This window comes from Triticum urartu, chromosome 2A (assembly GCF_056163025.1).
Source record: "Triticum urartu cultivar PI428250 chromosome 2A, HENAU_Tu73, whole genome shotgun sequence".
In the NCBI taxonomy this organism is placed as follows: domain Eukaryota; kingdom Viridiplantae; phylum Streptophyta; class Magnoliopsida; order Poales; family Poaceae; genus Triticum; species Triticum urartu.
The window spans coordinates 521,909,245-521,930,120 of NC_141874.1; the positions used below are offsets into that span (position 1 = coordinate 521,909,245).

The 20,876-nt window shown below is 55.2% G+C and overlaps 2 protein-coding genes across 2 annotated transcripts; both read left to right on the top strand.

The window, feature by feature from the left end:
- Positions 1-5,564: 5,564 nt before the first annotated feature.
- LOC125541770 (histone H2B.1) lies at positions 5,565-6,345 on the top strand. Its single transcript, XM_048705104.2, has one exon. It carries the CDS (start codon positions 5,660-5,662, stop codon positions 6,116-6,118), a length of 459 nt encoding a protein of 152 aa, XP_048561061.1. The 5' UTR covers positions 5,565-5,659; the 3' UTR covers positions 6,119-6,345.
- An 8,320-nt stretch (positions 6,346-14,665) lies between these two features.
- On the top strand, positions 14,666-17,361 carry LOC147985716 (uncharacterized). The gene is made up of 5 exons (XM_087541714.1): positions 14,666-14,786; positions 14,907-15,008; positions 15,129-15,217; positions 15,959-16,394; positions 16,487-17,361. Exons 1-5 carry the CDS (start codon positions 14,666-14,668, stop codon positions 17,359-17,361), a joined length of 1,623 nt encoding a protein of 540 aa, XP_087397840.1.
- Positions 17,362-20,876: the final 3,515 nt, after the last annotated feature.

The window sequence follows — 20,876 nt, forward strand, 5'->3', positions numbered from 1 at the left end:
AGCGATGATCACCGCCATTGTGCCTACCTTGATCCAGGGGATTAGTGCGTGGATTGCGGGCGGCCAACAGGGGCCGCCCCCGATTCCTAGCTTTACGGCCAGCAACTCGCAGAACGTGATGGCGGGGCCATTGGTGTCTCCGACGCCGGCACGGGAGCTTAATGCACCCGGGTGTACGCCGGCTGGCACCTCTGCAGCAAGCGGCCCCTCCGTCAACTGCACGCCCGCCGTTGGCGGTGCCTCGACATTAGCCGAGCTCGACGCCATCATCACGGTAACTAATTAAGCCTCTCTCGGCCGAGGACTTCATCTCCTTGCCTTTGACTGGGCATCCCTGACGCCCTACATGTTTTCGCAGGGCGCCGCCGACGTTCTGTGCACTCTCCTGCACTTCGTGAACAACGAGTTGGTCGATGTCGCCAAGGGTAAAATCGTTCAACCGGGCAACCCCTTGTTCCATGGTACCCAGATGCCACCCAACTTGTTTAGGGTTCAACTGGTTCGGGTGCTGCCAGGCTGCGACGAGTTGTTACCTCCGATTCGACCGGTCGGGGCCGACGATGATGACGTGATGACCCTCAGCGCCTGCCTGAGCTGGCCCCTGCTTTGGCCGAAGAGCCAGATTCGTTTGGGGGCGGGGGACACCACCCCAAAGACAACACCGCCAGTCGTGCCGGCGCCAAGTCGGCCCCATGGCAAGACCGCCGCAACGGTGCCGGACATCCCTATGCCACTGGATCCAAACATGCATATGGCACAGGATCAGAACGACGACGACGACGATACATTTGGCAACGTCGATCAATACTTTGCCGATCATGGGTACGGTGGCGACTTCATGGGGCCTCCTTCTGAAGAACCCAACCCAACAAAAGACGTGCGCGATCTAGCTGGTACCGCGGAGAAGCCAAGTTGCAACAGGCGTCGTCTGCAGTTCAGCTCTCAGGAGACGCCTCCAGCTGCCGACTTCACCGAGCCTCAGATAGGCGAGGTGCGAAATATTATCACCCCCAACACACTCAAGAAGGCGGTCTGTGAGCAGAACTCGGTCCCATTACAGGAGAAGAAGAAGGCACGCAAAAGAAAGACTAACAAGGGTGCGGGCCAGCCGGCACCAAGTACGATCCGTGCTCAGGACGGGCCACCTTCACCTGAGGATTTAATGAGGAGGCTGCATGTGGCGGGTAGGCCGATGCTACCGAGAAATATGCTCGATGCTGCAACCGGTGCTATGCGGAGTCTGCATGACAGTGTTCTTTCTTTGGAGAAGCGGCGTCTCAGAGAGAAGGATGTGGCATACCCGGTTTTCGCGGCCAAGGTGCCAGAGGGCAAGGGCTTTGTGGATAACTCCATCGGGGGTACGATCGTCCTGCGGTTTGATGACATCCACGCTATGTTGAACCTTCATCTGCTGCACTACACCTTCGTTCGGCTATTTTCGCTGAGTATGGAGATGCGGATCATTCGCGACAAGACCCCGGACATCGTGATAGTCGACCCCTTCTACATGTGTGCCAAGATCTTGGGCGGTGCTGGGGACCGGCAAGTCGCGACTTCTTACCTCGAAGGTGTCATTCTGGCAAACCAAGATAAGGATAACCTCCTCGTGCCTTACTTTCCCGAGTAAGTCCTCCCCTCAACCGCCCCGTAACATATGAATTCTTAGATTTCGATCGTTTTTCTTTTAACATTCCGTGTTTTCTGCAGTGACACACATTGCACGCTCATCCTCCTAAGCCCCAAATATTCCATGGCCACGTATTTCGACCCGGACCGTCATTCGAACATAGACTACACAAATGTCAAGAAGGTTCTTGATGATATTCTCCCCGGCTACGTCAAATCTGGAGGCACCTTCACCAGGCCTATTCGTAAGTACGGCAAGCACGTGTTCTCCCACAATACGACGTTCTGCTGCGTCAAGCAGCTGCCTGGCGGTCAGAAGGGTGCCTACTACGCCATCCATCACATGCGGGCGATCGTACGGGACCATCATCAACTTCTGCTACCGAGTAAACTCAAAGATTGGGCCGCGAACGTGTCGGCAATCCAGGACGCGGACATCAGACAAGAATTCTTTCGCATCCAGTCGGAGTTTGCGGAAATCATCTATCAAGATGTCCTTCGTACCTCGGGGCAGTTCTACCTCAGAAATCAACCGTCCAACAGTGACATCGACACAATGCTACAAATGCAGGCTGACAACGACCATTATTTCATGACTCCCACGATAGACGACGGCTTCATCCATGCTCCGGTCCCTTGAGTCGAGTCCAAAGCAGTGATGCTGTGTCTAGTTCTGAAACATCGATTGGCTCATGTTGTAATTAAACTTTAATGAACTTGTAGTATGTCTCTTTGGTTTCGAGAGTCGTTCAACTTAGATGTAATCGATGCTATTAATGTCTTGCTTTTCTCTTTCGATCGTTCTGTTGCATACTTATATATTGCTTATGTATTGTCTGTGAATTGGTACTAACATTTCGTTTGGCTACTGCATAGCGATGCCGTCGTATGTCGTGTACAAGGGTAAGGTTCCCGGAGTCTACGACGACTGGGAGGAGTGTCGGAGACAGGTTCACCGATTCAGCGGTAACAGTTACAAAGGGTACACCACTAGGGCCGAGGCCGAATCTAGATACGCCCGCTATCTAGCGGGAGAGGGAAGGGAGCGCTGGAGGAACCGGATGAAGACGAGTTTCATCGTGATGATGCTCATCGTGATGACCGCAGCTCTCTTCTATGTGATGGTAGTTTAGATGATCGATATCGACTTGTAATGTGAAGACAAACTCGCTACTCGCGGTCTCGAGACTTGTAATATAATGTTCTATCTTTGTTCGGTCTTTTCAATTCGGAGACTAATATGATGAATTGTATTCGGAGACTAATATGATGAATTGTATTCAGAGACTAATCTTTTATTGTATTCGATGAATCTGTTGTTGATGTGTGCTGTCTATATTTTGTCCAATTATACATTTTGTAACCTGTGCAAAAAACAAAAAATAAAAAAATAAAATAAAACCTAATATTCATACTAATGGCGCATCACATCACAGTGCGCCATTAGTATGCCAAAGGATGCTAATGGCGCATTATTAAACAGTGCGCCATTAGTATGCCGAAGTTACTAATGGCGCATCTTGTTGTTGTGCGCCATTACTATGCCAAAGCACCTGGGTATACATGGCCCCCTGGGAGGCATACTAATGGCGCACTGTTGTAGATACTAATGGCGCACCTCTAATGCGCCATTAATGGCCAAATTAGGTGCGTCATTAGTAGGCCTTTTCCTAGTAGTGGGGTCGGCCAGGCGGACACGGATGTTCGCTTCTGTGTTTGGGTCGACACGTGCGCCCAACACTGGCCCGACCCATTTTGACGGCGCTAGAAAATAAATAAATAACGCATGCATATTAAAAAAGAAAAACAACATTAATTAAACATAAAGCCAGCCACGAAGGCCGATAAGAGTCCATGCGTCCACATTTGCATTAAGAAAATAAAAACAATCTAAACTACGAGGCAGCACGCTGCCCTAGGCGTTGTCGTCGTCCTCGGGGTCCGTGAGGTCGATGAGCGTCGGCGCCGACCCGGCCCAGGAAAACGCTATGTTCCAGAGCGTGGCCATGTTGAGCGCAGGCGGTGCCGGCACGGGGGGCTGTGCGGCCGCCTGTGCAGCCGTGGCCTAGCGCGCCTCCTCCTCGGCCTCGTGCTGCTCCTCCTCGAGGTCGCGCTCGAGCATCTCGAGGTACTCGTCGTCGCGGCGCTCCTCGGCCACTCGGATCTGGCGTCAGTGCTCGAGGTACGCCGCCTCCTGCGCCGACGTCGCCCCCATACAGACCGGCGGCGCGCGTACCCACTCGCGCATTACTCCCGTCCAGGAGTAGAGCTCGATGGGGGACGGCTCCGGCTCGGGCTCCGCCTGCTTCTCCGGCTTGACGAGGCATCGGGGAGGGGACGACGAGGCCATCGGCGGCACCACGCAGTCGCCCGCCGCGGAGAGGGCAAGTGCTTGCGCCATTGCCGCCTCGTAGCGAGCCTCCTCTTCCTCCCCCACCTCCGCACCTGCGCCACTCGTCCTCCTCGCTTTCCCGGTAGACGGCCGCAAGGGCCGCCTTGTAGGCGTCCTCGGCCGCCTGGTCCTCCCCGCGAACGATGAGCGGCGGCGACGGCTCGCTCCGGTCGACCTCGCGCACGCCCGTCGCCTCGCCTCCTCGCCCAGTGGGGCGAGTCGGATGTGTAGGCGGGCTCGCGGCGCTGCTCCGGCGTCAGCAGCGCCCGCCGGCGCCTCACCTCCTCCGCGTGAGCCCTAGCCGTCCGCGGCGCCGCCGGCACTGGGATCCTATATGGATCCAGATGCCAGTCGTGTGGCAGGGTCACGCCAGGGTACGGCAGAGGCTGGCGGTGCCGCCAGTGCCACTCCGCCTGGTGCACTGGCACGTTCACGCGCTGCCTCTGCCGGCAAGGCGCCGGCGGAGGCGGGAGGAACTCTGCAGGGAAAGGGGTGGCGGGGGCCTTGCCCTTGGCCTTGTTGCTGCCGGCGCCGGAGAAGAGCCCCATTTCGCTGTGGTTCTGGTGGCTAGGGTTTGTCGGTGACGGGGAAGCAAAGCTGGCTAGAGGTGGACGGCGAGTTTGGATGAGGACGGCCCCGCCGCACGGTTGGCTTAAAAAAGGACGAGTGCCATCGCTGACGTGTGGGCCCGTGGTCATAAATTAAGCTGATAGCGTGAGCAGCGGGTAGTTGGACAGCCGCCAGGTGGAGACGTCGCGGACAGCGAGAAGACGCGTGTGGCGTCCGTTCGGCGTCCGCGCCGACGCATTTGGGTCGCAAATTTGGACCGCAAATGCGTCGGCGCGGACGCGATGCAGACGTGATTTGGGTTTGGGTCGGCGCGTTGGGCCGCCATTTTTGTCTGCGCCGACCCAAACGAACGGCGGCGGACGAAATGGGTCGGCCCTTTGGACTTGCTTTTATGTTAGCGACCGGAGGTTGCTTTTGATAATAGTTGCATTTTGTTTGCAACTATTTAAATGTATTGAATTGGTATTAATGTAAATAATTTTTGTCAAATGTAGGAGGCCGACAAGGACGGACGTTTGATGGCTCCGGTTGAATGGCCTCTGCCATGTCCATTATCCATCTTCCGATTGTTTCTGTGAATATTTGAATATTTGATGATGTTCATTAGGTGATCCGTGTTGGAGTTTTCATTCCCAGTTACTATGTTATTTTTTTAATTTATAGTACTCCCGGACACAGCCATGGGTCCCAGTGCCAAAATTAACCGCGAAATGGATCTCTCTCAAAAGCGCGAAATCGGAAAACATTCTCGCCGTCCGCGCTCCAAAATTGACCCGCTCTTCTCGTCTTCCCGGTCCCGCTCTTTCCAAAATGGCACTACCGCGCCCCACGCCCGCGATCCGCGCCGAAACGCATCCCGGACGTCCAGGTCCAATAGCGCCGAACGCATCCGACCGTTCAACATCACCGATCCGGGAGACACACCCCTCCACCAATCAGCGCTCACCTCTCCACCTCTATAAGTCCATCACCCCCGCTCTGCTTTCCCCAACATCTCCTCCCGCTCCAAGTCCCAAACCCCTTCCGGCGGCCAAGCAACACACCCTCCCTTCTCCCCCTCCCGAAGCAGCGATGGCCCCCAAGGCGGAGAAGAAGCCGGCGGCGAAGAAGCCTGCGGAGGAGGAGCCCGCGGCGGAGAAGGCCGAGAAGGCCCCTGCCGGGAAGAAGCCGAGGGCCGAGAAGCGGGTTCCGGCGGGCAAGACCGCCTCCAAGGAGGGCGGCGAGAAGAGGGGCAGGAAGAAGGGCAAGAAGAGCGTCGAGACCTACAAGATCTACATCTTCAAGGTGCTGAAGCAGGTGCACCCTGACATCGGCATCTCCTCCAAGGCCATGTCCATCATGAACTCCTTCATCAACGACATCTTCGAGAAGCTCGCCGGGGAGGCTGCCAAGCTCGCCCGCTACAACAAGAAGCCCACCATCACCTCCAGGGAGATCCAGACCTCCGTACGCCTCGTCCTCCCTGGGGAGCTCGCCAAGCACGCCGTCTCCGAGGGCACCAAGGCCGTCACCAAGTTTACCTCCTCTTAGATCGCGTCGCCTGTATCTAGTAGCAAATGTAGTTCCTTGCTGTTGGCTTAGTGCTTGTCTGTGGACTCTGGTTATCTGCAAGTAATATTAGTCCTACTGTTGGATGAAAATTGCTGAATCATTGCAAATGGTTTGTTGGCTCGTTGGCCACCTGCAAGAAGTGAGTTATGTCCGCTGGTCTATTGGCCAATGAAGATTTCGGAAACAATGTTGTGTTGCTGGTTCTATTTACTGATTTCGGCGGTGATTTACTTAATGCCTAACATGTTCTAATTTTTATTCAATCTCAGACATGAGATTCTGCTTACAATTCCTGCCCCTCGCATATAGGTTTTCAGGTTTTTGTTTCTTCAGTTTGTGCAGAACCCAGGTCGGTCTTAATTGCCTCGTCGCTGTCCACTGCTGGCCATGAATAAGAACAAACCGTGTGATTTGTTTGCCATGACTTGTTCTTGTTACGTATGGTACTCCTAACATTGCCTTGGCACTTGTTTGTTGCAAGAACAATGAGTGATGATTTGTTTCAGACTGAGCTTTCGTACTGATGCAATGTTTCAGATTTCTGAATCACCCAGATGTGTTCTTGTAGTTGCAGGTGCAGAAGCAAGTGCTCCTGTGTGCTAATCGTAACTGCTCGGTGGAAATGCTCTCGTGTTCAGGTCTGTGAATGTGTTAAGTCAGCGGTGTCCATACTGAAAAAGGCTTTCGCCCCGCTTTATATTATAAAGCAAACCGTCCAAGACAGTATCCAACAAAGTTCACACACACGCACACAAGTCTCACACAACCACAGGTACATAAAAGGGTTAATGCTGAGGGCACAACTCAACAAGCTCTGGAAACAGAAAAAACAGCACCCACACGCCTACACCCAGCAACACGAACTCAATCGGGCTCCGGAGAAGGGGGTGGCGGCGGGGGCGCCATGCGGACGGCAATCGAGCGAAGGTCGGTGATGAGGGTGTTGATGGTGTCCCGGTCCTGGGGGCGGCTAAGTGGCCGCCATAGCTGCAAGAAACCACACATTTTGAAGATTGCGTCAGTCGCCCGTCGGAGAGGCACTTTCTGAATAACAAGCTTGTTGCGGATGGTCCAAAGCGTCCAAGCGAGGACCCCGACACATAGCCACCGAGTGTGGCGATATCGAGGGGGGGGGGGAGGAGGCGAGGATCTCAACAAGCAAGTCGGGGAAGTTGGTGTTGCACCACTGTCCATCAACCGTCTTGTGGAAATAGGACCATAGGAATTGGGCCGTGGAGCAAGAGAAGATGTGGTTATCATCCTCGACCGTGCCGCACAGTGGATAAATCCCATCTCCTGGTCCATTACGCTTGAGGACCTCGACCCCAGAGGGAAGGCGTCCCCGGATCCACTGCCAAAGGAAGATCCGAATCTTCAGGGGGAGGCGAATGTCCCAGATCAGGCTAAAGGGCTCACGAGCCGATGAGGGAGCGATGGCCGCATATAAGGATTTAGTGGTGAAGCGGCCAGAGGGCTCCAGGCGCCAAGAGATGGAGTCAAGAGCATCTTCAACGTCCATCGGGAGGAGAGCGATGTCTTGAAGGAGGGAGTCCCAAGCGACCACCTCAAGAGGGCCGAAGGGACGCCGGAAGGCGAGACGCCCTAAGTCAATAAGGGCCGTCTCGACAGAGACCCGAGGGTCAACCGCTATGGCGAATAATTCTGGGAAGTGAGAGGCCAGGGGGGAGTCCCCTAGCCAACGATCGAACCAGAACAAGGTCGAGGACCCGGAGCCAACCGAGATGGAGGTGCCAATGCGGAGCACTGGAAGAAGCTGGATCACAACCTGCCAGAACTGGGAGCCACCAGACCGCTGGCAGAAAGCAAAGGGTTGGCCCCGAAGGTACTTATTCCTGATGATGGTAAGCCAGAGGCCACCCTCCCCATTAGCGATTCACCAGAGCCAACGGGTCAAGAGGGCGATGTTCATGCGCCGAGAAGACAAGATCCCCAGACCCCCTGGTCCTTGGGTTTGCAAATGTCGGGTCAGCTCACCATATGGTACTTCTGCTTGTCTCCCTCGTCTGCCCAGAAAAACCTGGACTGGTATTTGACGACCTCCTGATGGAGCGTCTCATGGAGGCTACAGAAACTCATGAGGAACCATATGAGACTGGCAAGCGAGGAGTTGATTATGATTACCCTGGCGGCCTTCAAGAGCCACCTCCCCTTCCACGGCTCCACCCGGTGCTGCATCCGGGTCACAGTCGGGCGGAGGTCAGCCACGGTGAGTCGTGAGTCACTAATGGGTATCCCCAGATAAGTCGTGGGGAAAGTACCCAGACGACAGTTTAACCGATCAACAATGGTCTGGGTCTCCTCCGGAGGATAACCGAGGATCATCACTTCGCTTTTATCGAAGTTGATAGTTTGGCCAGACATCAGCTGGAAGCACATGAGGAGGAACTTCAGGTTGGCAATGTCGGAAGCGGAACCCTCCACCATTATTATGGTATCGTCAGCATATTGTAGGAGAGAGACCCCTCCCCCTCCTACCAGGTGAGGGACTAAGCCATGGATATGGCCAGCAGACTTGGCCCTATCCAGGATAATAACAAGAGCATCGACCACCATGTTAAACAGGAACGGGGAGAACGGGTCGCCCTGGCGAACCCCACAAAGAGTGGGGAAGTACGACCCGATCTCGCCATTAATGTTAACCGCGGTCCGACCGCAGGAGACGAGTTGCATCACTCTGGTCACCCACCGGTCATCGAACCCTTTGCGAATCAGGACTTCCTGAAGGAAGGGCCAGTGAACCGTATCATAGGCCTTGTGGAAGTCAAGTTTCAAGAAGACCGCCCATTGGTGTTTGGCTCGGACTTCATGAAGGACTTCGTGGAAGACTAAGACCCCATCCAAAATAAACCGCCCTTGAATGAAGGCGGATTGGTTGTGGTGAGTGACAGTGTCCGCCAAAAGGGTCACCCTATTGGCGTACCTTTTGGCCAGGATCCGAAATATCACATTGATCACGGTGATAGGCCAGAATTGGAGAATATCCGAAGCACCTGGAACTCTAGGGATGAGGGTGATGACCCCATAGTTCATGCGCCCAAGGTCCATGGTTCCCGAGAAGAATTCGTCAAAGAAGGCCATGACCTCCGGCTTGATGGTTTGCCAGAAAGCTTTGAAAAACATCACTGGCAATCCATCCGACCCCGAAGCCGAGGAGAGGTTCATCCCCTTTATGGCCGCGAGGACCTCCTCCTCCGAGAAAGGTGCCACCAATGCGGCATTAGCTTCGGCGGACACTAACTGGCGACCCGACCAAGTGTCGGGGGCCAGTGCTGCCCCACCCCTCGAGAAAAGGGCTTTATAGAAGCCGTCTACATGGACCCGGATGTCCGAAGGGCGGACTAGTTGGGAATCTCCATCCCACAAGCAATGGATGGAGTTCCGTCTACATCGCCCATTCGCAATCGCCTGAAAGTACGCTGTATTAGCGTCTCCACGAAGCACCCATTTTTGGGTACCCCGGAGCCTCCAGTATGCCTCTTCGTCCGTGTAGATGGTCGAGAGCTGATCCTCGAGATCATATCTCAACATCCACTCGTCGGGGGAGATCCCAGAAGTGTCAGCGCGGGCATCCAGGGCCTGGATGGCCGCCAGGAGGGCTTTTTACGTTCGCGAAGGTCTCGCCCAAGGTTCGTGCCCCATCCCTTCATAAATTGGCGGGCGAGCTTGGCGCAAAACTGCCACGAGTCAACGGCGGACATGGAGCGGTGAGGGGATGAACGCGCGTCGATCCACTTAGCCGCAACCGCCTCGCGAAGCCCGCCTGGTGGAGCCAGAAGAGCTCAAACCGAAATCGTGGCGGCACCGGGAGGGGGGGGGTTGTCGGCGGTGGAGAGGAGGAGAGGCACGTGGTCAAAGCCGATCCGGGTGATCGCCCACAGCGAAGCCAGGGGGCACCTAAGCTCCCATTCCGGAGAAACTAGGACGCGATCCAGGACGGATCGCGTCGGGTCCGCCTGACGGTTGGTCCAGGTGAACCTAGCACCTGTCCTCTCAAGCTCGCGGAGGCCGAGTTCCACGATGCAGTCATTGAACATCTGCATCCGGGGGAGGTTGATCCGGTCATTGTTCTTCTCATCCGGGGAGCGAATCAGGTTAAAGTCGCCTCCCACAACGACCTGGAGGAGGGAAGCGGAGATCTTTTGTTGCAACTCAACGAGGAAGGCTGGGGAACGGCGATGGTCCGCCGGTCCATAAACGATTACCAGCTCCCATTTGAAGTTGAGTGCCCGTTCAAAGATCTCCATACTAACGAAGAATTCGCCCGGTCCATTCCGCCCACCTCGAAGGTGGCATCCCTCACCCCTAAAAGGATGCCACCCGAATGCCCCATGGTCCCACTAGAAGGGAGCCAATGCCAGGCAAAAAGGTGAGGGCTAAGACTATTGAGCTCAGGGAGGGAGAATTCCGTGCGCATGGTTTCCTTAATGGCAATGATGTCAAAGTGTTCGTCACGCATGTACTCGACGAGTTGGCGGCGGCGGCCATCATGGCCGAAGCCGCAGATGTTTCAAAAGAGGACGCGCATTAAGCTGCCATCGGGGGGCTGCTTGACCCCAAGACACGGGAAGCACTCTACGCTCGGAGGGCCGCAGTGCGGGAGCGAGTGCGCCCACAGATCAACTCACCGGGCACCGCCGGGACCGCCGATGGGGTGGCGGCAAGATCCGCGGGTTGGCGGCGGAGGCGCGCCCGAGTTTCAGCTAGTTTGCCATCCAAAATCTCGCGAGCCTGAATGGCCGCGATCTGCTCTAAGGGGGGACCAATTTCCTCCTGAAAACGATAGCCGAGTCCGTGGCCACCCGGGCGAGGTGGCCAAGGGGAATGACTTCTAAGGCGGAAAAGGAACAACCGAAAGAACTGGGGGGGGATGGAGTCCGCACCTGGCTCGAGGTTCCTGGCCGCTGCCCGAAGCTCAGCACGCTCGGGGATGGACGGGGCCGGGAAATCCGTCGGGCGGGCCGCATCCTCAGCAAGTGGACGAGCAGGCGGTGTCGCGGCGAGCTGGCCCCCACCGTCGCCGCCCGTGGGAGCCGAGGGTATCAGTCCAAGGGGAGGCGAGGGCGGCGGGCTCCGGAGAGTCTGGGTCTGGGCGGAGTCGGCGGACGGGGAGCGGGGTGACGAAGGCGGAAGAACGAGCAGGCCCACGCTGGAGATGTCACTGGCCTCCTCCGACGAGGCAGGAGAAGCCGGAGGAGGGGCGGCCAGCCTCAGAGCCGCCACGAGGGCAGAGGACCTCACCCAGGTGCGCCCGGCTCCCGAACCACCACGACCCGCAGGGGGGTTGGAAGGCTCGCGGGAGGGGGAGCGAGAGTGCTCTGACAGGTCGTCGTCGTCCTCCGGGTCGTCGTGGCGAGATGGGCGAGGGCGCCGGTGGTGGGAGTCGTCGGCATCACCCGGCCCACCCCCTGGTGGCCGTCATCGGAGAAGCGGGGGCGGCCGACGTGGTTCCGCGGCTCGGGGCAGATCTTGAGGTCGAAACCCTCGTCGTTGAACAACACGCGGACAGTGGCACGGAGCTTGGAGGAGTCCAGGCATTTCACCTTCACCCGGACCTCCTCCTCCTTACGGAGAGAGAGCTCGTCGACCACCACCACCTTGCCGAGAATCTTGGGCATACTGCGGATGACACGCTCCGACCGGGCAACATCAGGCAGGCCGGTGACGAGGATCCACGCTGTGTCCAGAACCACCACTGCCTTGGGGTCCCACTTCGGCTCGGAGATGTTCACCACCAACTGGTTGAGAACCAAGGTGATGTTGCCGCTGCGGGTGCAGTAGCTCATGCTGATGGCGTCCGGGAAGACCACCGTGAAGGCGTTCGCGGAAGTGGGGGCCACCTGCCAGTCCCACTTGCACCTACACAGGTGGTTGAGCTCGGCCTCGATCATCGCGGGGGAGGCGGCACCCTCGCCCACGACGGAGACAACCGCCAGGAGCGAGGGGGAGGGCGGAGTAGCGTCAAGCACCTCGACATGGAAGAAGCCCATGCCCTCGATGCCGTGGCCGTACATCATGATCTCCTCGGTCACCGGCCGGTCCGGGCAGAGGACCGCGGGGTGACCAGAGTCCTTGCAGAGGTAACACACCGGCTGGTTAGGGCATGCCACCTGGAAGTGGCCAGAGAGCCCGCAGTTGAAGCACGACGGAGAGTCACGCGGGGCACCAGAGTCCGTCGGGGGGGGGGGGGGGGAGCGGTGGACGAAGCCGGGACGGGAGGGCGAGCCGGCCCTTTCTTCTTCTTCTTCTTAGCCCCTTGACGGCCACGATTACCATTGCCACCATTAGCCGGAGGAAAGGAGGGCTGATTTTGAGGCGGTTGGTATCGACGCATGGCTTGGGAGTTGCCGGACTGCTGCTGTTGGAGCCTTGGAGGGGAGGCGGAGCGGTCCCGGCGCCGAGCGGGGGACGGCGAACGCCGCCGGGGGGAGCGCCGTTGCTCATCCGCAGGCGAGCGAGGGCGGTCCCGAGGAGAGGCGCGGCGGACAGGCGGGCGGCGGTTGCGGTCCGGGGAGCGGCGCTCCGAGCGAGCCGGCGACCGGCGGGGCTCGCGGGCGGGAGGCCGGGAGGAGAGCTGCTGTCGGAGGTCGGACTCACGGCGCAGTCCATCCGGGGAGGAGCGGGGAGCGTCCCGACGCTCATCGTGGCCGCGTTTGGGCCGACCAGCATCCTCGCCCCAGTCCCGAGGCATGGCCGCAGGGGAAGGAGGGGGGACGCCGCCGACGCCGGAGACGGGGGGGGGGGGCGCTAGCGAGGCAAGAAGGGGATGAGTCGGGGCGGCGGGGAGGGGGGGAGGGTGGAGCAGGAGGGGAAACCCTAAGGGTGGCCAATGTGTGGCCTGGCTGGACCCGCAGCCACAGAGGGCCGCGGCCCATTACCGCCCGACCCTGCAGAGGGCCATGCAGGTCGGCCCAGGGGGAGGCCCAGGAGCGGCTGGCGGCCCAGCACCAGCGTCGCAGCTGCGCGGGGAGGCAGGGTTTCCCCCGACACAGCCGCCATGGCCGAAGCAGGGCTGAGAGGGCGCGGCCGGAGAAGATCACGGGCAGGACCAGTCGAGCGGGGGGGGGGGGGGGGGACTCTGAAAGCGGAGATGAATGAGCGAAACGGCGATCGCCGAGACATGACCGAGGACACCGCCGGCCATGCCATGGCCGCACCCACGACCGGACCCGAGGGAGGAGGGGTGCCAGCGCGCCAGGTCAGCCGAGCGGCACCGCGGTCGGCGCGGCCCGCGACCCCCCAGCCTTGCGGCCAGCGGCGACGGCGGCGTCCCAAGCCCAAGGTCCATAAGCAAATAGTATCAGTCAACTAGTCAGCCGTCTTGATTAACTTTGTGTGATGTATACATCCTGTCACTAGATTAAACGAAGTTCCAGAGTTGCTGTTCATTTCTTATCGTCAGTTGTTTCATAAACAACGGTGGAGATCTGGACTACTTGCCTGCCTCCTGTTTATCGACGACAAGTTACAAGTCTGATTTCTGTGCACTTTTGGTGAAGCAATGGTCCTCTCGCTGTAGTTTCTTGGCGGTATCACGCAGACGCAGTAATAATTTTGTCAACTGGCTCCTGTGTTTGTGGGTTTTGGACTTAAAATTGAATGAGAAATATCTGCACTGAATTGAAGGATTCGAATTTTCCATGATGAAAAAGCAAAATTTACCTGTTCAAGTTTTAGCCCTTTCCTAGTTGATTCCTTAGCAACACCTAGACATGCAATTCCACTCAAAATAAGAGTGCAGAAACAAACGTGGATGTTTTCTTGACGCAGCCCACTCAATTTACGGCACCGTGCCATGTAGAAGGGCGAACAACAGTTTAAATCTCAAAGTCTAGACAAACGTTGGCAAAAATCACATTCACAATATCAAGTCGCGAGAACTAGACCAACAACAGCATAGGAAGCCAACATGCAGGCTGGTGGTGATATGTTCAGAAATTTACACCATCGTTTCTGTTTAAGTCAAGGCCACTGCCCCTGTTGGATCTCTCGGGCCAAGCAGCATTGTGTGCTGGATGTCTCTTAAGAACTAGAAACCGGAAAGTGCTGTGCTGACAAGCAAGTGATGGAGCAAGAGGCCGAATCGGCGCGCGAACATTGTTCAGGATATATGTCCAAGGGAACAAGAGTCTCCTTGTACATGTTACAGGATCTCTCAGAACGAAACAGAGGCAATAATAAGTAGTGGCCCAGAAATTTTATGTTTAATGCTAGAGGCTCTTTTTTCTTTAGTAAACAGGCACAAGGGGCGCCCGACTTTAATATAAATAAATAAAGCCAACGTCGGCCTCTCTTCTTCGTTCTCCTTGCCATGACCGTCACTGGAACAGACATCAGCGACTGATATACCCTGCCAAAAGTGAATATGGGCCAGGATATATCAAATACAAGAAGTGTTGGCAACTTTCATTCCCATGTGCCAACAGGAAACATTTACAATTCTGATAAAAAATAAGAAATACTCCCCCCGTCCCAAAATAAATGTCGTGGCTAATTTGAACTAAAGCCATGACACTTATTTTGGGACTAAGGGAGTATCAAATATCCTCGCTCTTCTCTAATACAGTAGGAAACAAGGGGCACAATGGTGTTAAATTTCAAGATGAGAGCACAAGCCAGAAGAATACAGGTACAAATTAAAATAACATAACAGATGATAACAATAATCTGCCTGCCTACTCACAAAACTCTTTGTTTTAGAACCCCATGCTTGTTACTTAGGTCCTGTTTGGTAATGGTCTGCTTCCAGAATCTGCGGAGTGGGTTAATGGCAACTTCACCATTTTAAACTACAGCTCCGCCAACTCCACTTCGGGAGTTGTAGAGCAGAGCATTGCCGAAGAGCCCCTTAGTCTGCTGTTCATAGATATACGGAATAGAGCAATCTATCCTCCCTCTCTTATAGTTACTTATGCATTTCTTTTTTGAAATAGTCCAGTGCTCAATCAGCACAACTATGCTCATTGCTCAGCATGTACAGAGTACAACAGCAAACTTGAAACTGGAAATGCATGCAAGAAAATAGTATTCACAGATATGCCCACCAGGAAACTAGATAAGGTCTATATATGCATGTTGGGTTTGCAACATTAAATAAGAGAACATAACTTATATTTTAGGATGCTGAATATACTCGTTAAAATGAAAAACATGACATAAACTTTTTCTATTGCATGTACTCAAACCGTAATAAAGAATAAAATTAAATTTCCATGTAATGTAAAATATGTGAACTGCTAGATTAAGAGAGCAGTGAGTTTCAATAAGTAGACAACTTACATTAAGCAAAGCTGCACAACTGGCAAAAAGTTACAAAGCACAAGCAGATGATTATGTTTGGCGTGGAAAATAATCACATTTTAGTTGGGAAGTCATTCATTTATATGAATAGCGAGAACACAAGCAAGTTGCTTATTTATGAAAGTAAGTTAACAGGCTGCATTCTTACATCAAATGAGACGAGTAGGCCACAACAGAAACGAGAAAAGAAAACTGGCAGGTTGTTGCAAAAAACATGGCTGATAATTTAGAAGTTAGAATCCATGCAAGAGTTCACCTGATCCCACATATACTTTCTCATAATACTAGAGATGTTATCTTGCGCCTGCTTCACGGCCTATAGGAAGCTCATTTTTGTCAAATATGACATATTTTAACAACAGTGGTAAATAATGTTAGGGTAGCATTCAACACTAATTTTTTTCTTTGTTACCATCCTACATGCTTTAGGACAAGCATAATTTAAGCTCAAGGAAGTTGATATGTCCTAAATGTATCTATAATATTGTAATTTTCATGCAGGAGACCAAACTTGCGACGCTCGACGCTCTTAAGGCCCGGTCTTTCCTCCCTGGTCCTCTCTCTGATTTCGTCGCTAAGGATGCCGATGGGTCGCGAGGGGGTGTCGTCATTGCTTGGGACCCCCGTCTCCTGACCCTGGTCAGCTCTTCCGTGTCTCGTTTTTCCCTCACTACATCTCTCGTGTCGACCGTTTCCGACTTGGCCTTCTCTATCACCAATGTTTACGCCCCCGCTGATCACTCGCTCACTGCGGCGTTCGTTGACGATATGCTGGCCCTGGCCCCATCCGTCCACGGGCCATGGCTTGTGGTTGGCGATTTTAACCCCATCCGCCTCCCACGCGATAAGAACAATGACCGCTTCGACGTGGGGCGGGCGAACGCGTTCAATTCCATGATCAACGCTTTGGCCTGGCATGAGTGCCCTCTCTCTGACTGTTTGTTCACATGGTCTAGTAAGCGCGCCCCCCCACTCTCGCGTAGCTCGATCATGCGTTCTTTAACGCCGCCTGGGATGTGCTGTTCCCAGACTCGTCCCTCGTGTCCCGTCCCCGCACCACCTCGGATCACTTCCCCCTTATGGTTTCCGTCTCGACTCGCCTCCCTCCTGCCGGTCGTTTCTTCTTTGAAATGTCATGGCTGCTGGATCCTGGGTTCCTCCCCGCGGTTTTGCCGTCCTGGTCCCTTGCCCCTCGTTCCCCCTGCGCCGTGACCCGTCTTGCTCGCCAGAAGAAACGCCTTAGGTTTGCTGCCAAGGTTTGGAAACGACAACACCAATTCGTTCCTGTTTTTGATAACAACTGCAAGTTTCTGATTGACCTGATAGACTTTTGGGAGGAATGTCGACGGCTCTCCACGGCCGAAGTGGAGCTGCGACGTGACGCTCGGCTCCAGTTGGCGGGCTCTGTTGCGCGGCAGGTGGCTTATTGGCGGCAGCGGGGGAAGTGCCGTGCCGTGGCGGAGGGGGACGAGAACACCGGCTACTTCCACGCCCGCGCATACCATCGTCGCCATTGCAACGCCATCCGGATGCTTGCGGTGGACGGCGTCGAGCTCGTGGCGCACCAGGCTAAGGAGGCAGCTCTGCATTGCTGCTCTCTACGCTGCTGCGCCCCGGGTCGACGACGCTCCCCTGGTGGCTCCTTTCTCTCGGGCGGAATTAGAGCTGCCGTGTTCGCTCTGGACCGGACGAGCGCGCCTGGGCCGGACGGGCTCGGCCCCGCCTTCTACCAGGCCGCTTGGCTGGCAGTCGTGGATGACCCGCAACGCTTCTTCGACGATGTCTACAATGGCTCTGCGTGCCTGGATGGGATCAACCGTGCCCTCATTGTCCTGCTCCTAAGAAGGAGGGGGTGCCAGGCCTGGGAGACTTCCGCCCCATTTCGCTTCAGAACGGCGATGTGAAGATCCTCTGCCGGGGGCTGACCTCTCGGCTTCAGCTGCAGATTGGTGACGTCGTTGACAAAGACCAGTCCGGGTTCTTGTCCGGTCGCAGCATCTCGGAGAACTTTGTCTACGCCGCGGAGTTGGTGCAATGCTGTCACTGGCGAGGGGCACCGACACTTGTCTTCAAGCTGGATTTGCTAAGGCTTTTGACTCCATCGCATGGCCAAGCCTTCGCCAGATCATGGAGGTCCGGGGGTTACCGTCGCTCTGGTGCGACTGGATGGACCTCATCCTCCGTTCCTCCAAGGCCGCAGTTCTTCTCAACGGCGTGCCCGACGCTGGTTCGCGGTGCGGAAAGGGCTGCACCAGGGTGACCCCATTTCCCTATACCTGTTCCTCCTGGTCGCTGATGTTCTCCAGCGCATGATCAGGGGCTATGGGGCTCTCCGTCACCCTCTGGTGGAGGATGCGCCAACGGTGGTCCTCCACTACGCTGATGACACGCTGATCATCATGCATGCTGCCCCCACGGCTGCGTGTCATCCCCGACCTCTTCGTTGCGGCGACCGGCCTCGTCACCGACTTCTCCAAAAGCACGCTTGTCCCCATGCATGTCAAACAGGAGGTGCTCGCCTCTGCCTGGCGTCCTTCTAGTGCATGGTGGGATCTTCCCCCCCAGTCGTACATGGGCTTGCCTCTCTCGTGCGACAAGCTCAAGCTCGACGATTTCGCTCCCATGATTGCTAAGGTGGACCGCTACCTGGCCGGGTGGTGGGCACGGCTGCTTTCTCCTGCGGGGCGGCTGGTGCTTATCAACGCCGTGATCGACGCCATCCTCACGTACGCCATGGCGGCCATGCGTCTCCCGCCGATGGTCCTGGCTCGCCTGGACGGGTTGCGCCGGGCGTTTCTCTGGAACGTGGTGGACCGGGCCTCGGGAGCTCAGTGCCTGGTCGCCTGGGAGCGGGTCTATCGATCCAAGGCCGAAGGGGGGCTCGGAGTCCGGTCTCTCCCCGATCAGAACGATTGCCTCCTGCTCAAACTGCTCCACCGCCTGCACTCCTGCTCGCCGTCCCGCTGGGCCTCCTGGATCTGGGGCCTGACGGGAGGGGAGTCTCTCTTGGCTCCTGGCCGTTCCCCCCTTCTGGGTGAGCACTGGCAGTCCCTCCTCGAGCTGATGCCGGCCTACCGGGCCCTTACGAGGGTGGATGTGGGAGATGGGAGAACGACATTGTTCTGGCAAGATCGGTGGCTCCCCTGTGGGCCGCTCCGCGTGGCCTTCCCCACTTTGTTCACTCATGTGGTTCGTCAGGAGGTGTCGGTCTCGGAGGCTCGACGTTGCGGTGTCCATGCCCTCCTCGTTCCCAGGCTCACCCCCTGGCGGTGCGAGAGTGCGCTACCGTGCAGCGGCTCATGGAGGGGGAGCTGCTCCTGGATGAGCCCGATTCCCGGATTGCTGTCCTCTGCACGACCCCCAATTCTCTTTGCGGGACACATACGCCCTCACGCGCTTCGGGGGGGGGTCGCGTCGGCAGGGGCGTCCTTCCTTTGGTCGTCACGTGCTCCGTTGCACGTCAAGTTCTTCGATTGACTGCTATCGCTGGCGCGCATCCATACGCGGGACGTGCTCCTCCGCAAAACCATCCTCATGGCGGCGGAGGTGGGGTGTCTGTGTTGCACGACCGAGCTAGAGACCACGAACCAGCTCATCTTCGGCTGCCATTTCGCGATCCAGTTCTGGCGGTGCCTTGGTGTGTCGACGGAAGGGGGGGGGGGCGGTGGAGTCTCTCCACCGCTTGGACGCGTCCCCTGCAGTCGGTGCGGCATCGCGTGCTGCCTTTGTCCTCCTATATTTCTGGAGGCTGTGGAAGCAACGGAACGTTGTCGTCTTCAGAAATGATTCGCAGTCCCTCGCGGCCACCTTCAAAGCTTGCCGCGACGACGCCATGCTCTGGCGCGCTAGGCTGGCTCAGGGTGACCATGCCCACATCGATGTCCGGCTGTCTGTTCTTAGGTGTGAGTAGTCAGGCCTCTCTCTCCCTCTTCCTTGTAAATCTGATCACTCTGGCCTTGGTCCATTTTTTGGGTAATATATTTAGGTGGCGGAGGGCCCCCCCGGTGAGAATTATTATTTTTTAGAAAATTTCATGCTATATCCTTGTTAAACTTGCATGTTTTATTATCTATCGGATTAACATATTGACAAAGTGCCAAAAAGACTAGTTTCTGGCTACCGATTTGTGTTTCCAGTGTGAACATGTATTTCGTAAATCATAGAGTTCCTGGAAAATCTGGACCGAGCTTTTACGTTTGAACATGACTCACTAGAAGCAGATAGGGGCACACTCAGTGCCCACATGTCCTGGCCAGGCACGCCGGGCCTAGGACACACGGGTCGAATGTTTGGGCCCCACAAGGCTCCTCCCCCCGAGGGTTTCGTCCACGTATGTGTGTGCGTGTGTGTGTGTACCCCGAAGACACTCCTAGAATTAGATCACAAATTTCTCGCCGCCTCCCTTCCTGACCCGGGGCAAAAAATCATGTACATCCATGCTTCGGTACTCTAGCAGGGGGGAGGGGGTCATCGCCTTCTTGACCAACATCGATCCCCGCTGCTCCCATGATGATGTGTGAGTAGTCCACTTCCTGGGCTATGAGTTTGTAGCAGAAGCTATGTAACATCTTCGCTTCCACACTTCAATACAAAGATCACATGAGCTATCCTACATGATTGTGATTCATCAGATGTAATTCCTTTGTAATGTAATGAACTATTGAGGCTAATTGGTTTGATGCCAACATTTTACATTGCCAATACTTGGCAAGCCAACAATTGGCAATTTCAAAAGTTGCCAAAAATTAGCAAATTTTTGGGAGGTTGGCAAGTTAATTTGGTAACCAACCAAGCACTACCCAATATTTGGCATTTGCCAAATGTTGGCATGCCAATTTTTGGCATCAAACCAATTATGCTTATTATTATTTTATGACCACACTATATGGTGCTTCGCATGGTTTATACATGTATTCTTGTGACGCCTGGATAATTAGGTTACATTAATCCCATGTTAATGGTGCCAAGTCATCGCAATTACTGTTGCTAATCTTGCTTTGATTCAAACACGATTCAATTTCAAATTCAAATTATAAGTGAATTAATAAAATTCTCAAACATGAAAACTGAAGTGTTCGAAATGTGGCAAATAATTCATAGTCAATATTAGTGGAGGAGCCAACATTTTGCAAAAGTATTTAAAGGTCCTAAAATAAGTAAAACAACGGTAAAACAATTAATTAAAACCTTTTTAAGAATTGTAAAAATGTAGACTATTTTGAATGTCTACCAAACACTTTGTGGCGGGGACTAGGTTTAAGTTTTATAAAACTAAAGTAAAATAAGAACAAAAAGTAAATAAATAAAACAAAACAAAGGCAAAACAAAACAAAACAATAAAATAAAAAGAAGCCCCCTCCCCGCTGGGCCTTGCCCTAGATGGCCAAGCGGCCCAGCCAAATTGCCCAGCCGGCCACCC

Bases quoted from the DNA above. Each gene is read 5' to 3' on its own strand.
- LOC125541770 (XM_048705104.2), top strand. From the start codon at position 5,660: ATGGCCCCCAAGGCGGAGAAGAAGCCGGCGGCGAAGAAGCCTGCGGAG.
- LOC147985716 (XM_087541714.1), top strand. From the start codon at position 14,666: ATGACACTTATTTTGGGACTAAGGGAGTATCAAATATCCTCGCTCTTC. The intron at 15,218-15,958 runs GTCTATATATGC...ATTTTCATGCAG, and splicing joins CCACCAGGAAACTAGATAAG to GAGACCAAACTTGCGACGCT. The intron at 16,395-16,486 runs GTTTGTTCACAT...TGCTGTTCCCAG, and splicing joins TGAGTGCCCTCTCTCTGACT to ACTCGTCCCTCGTGTCCCGT.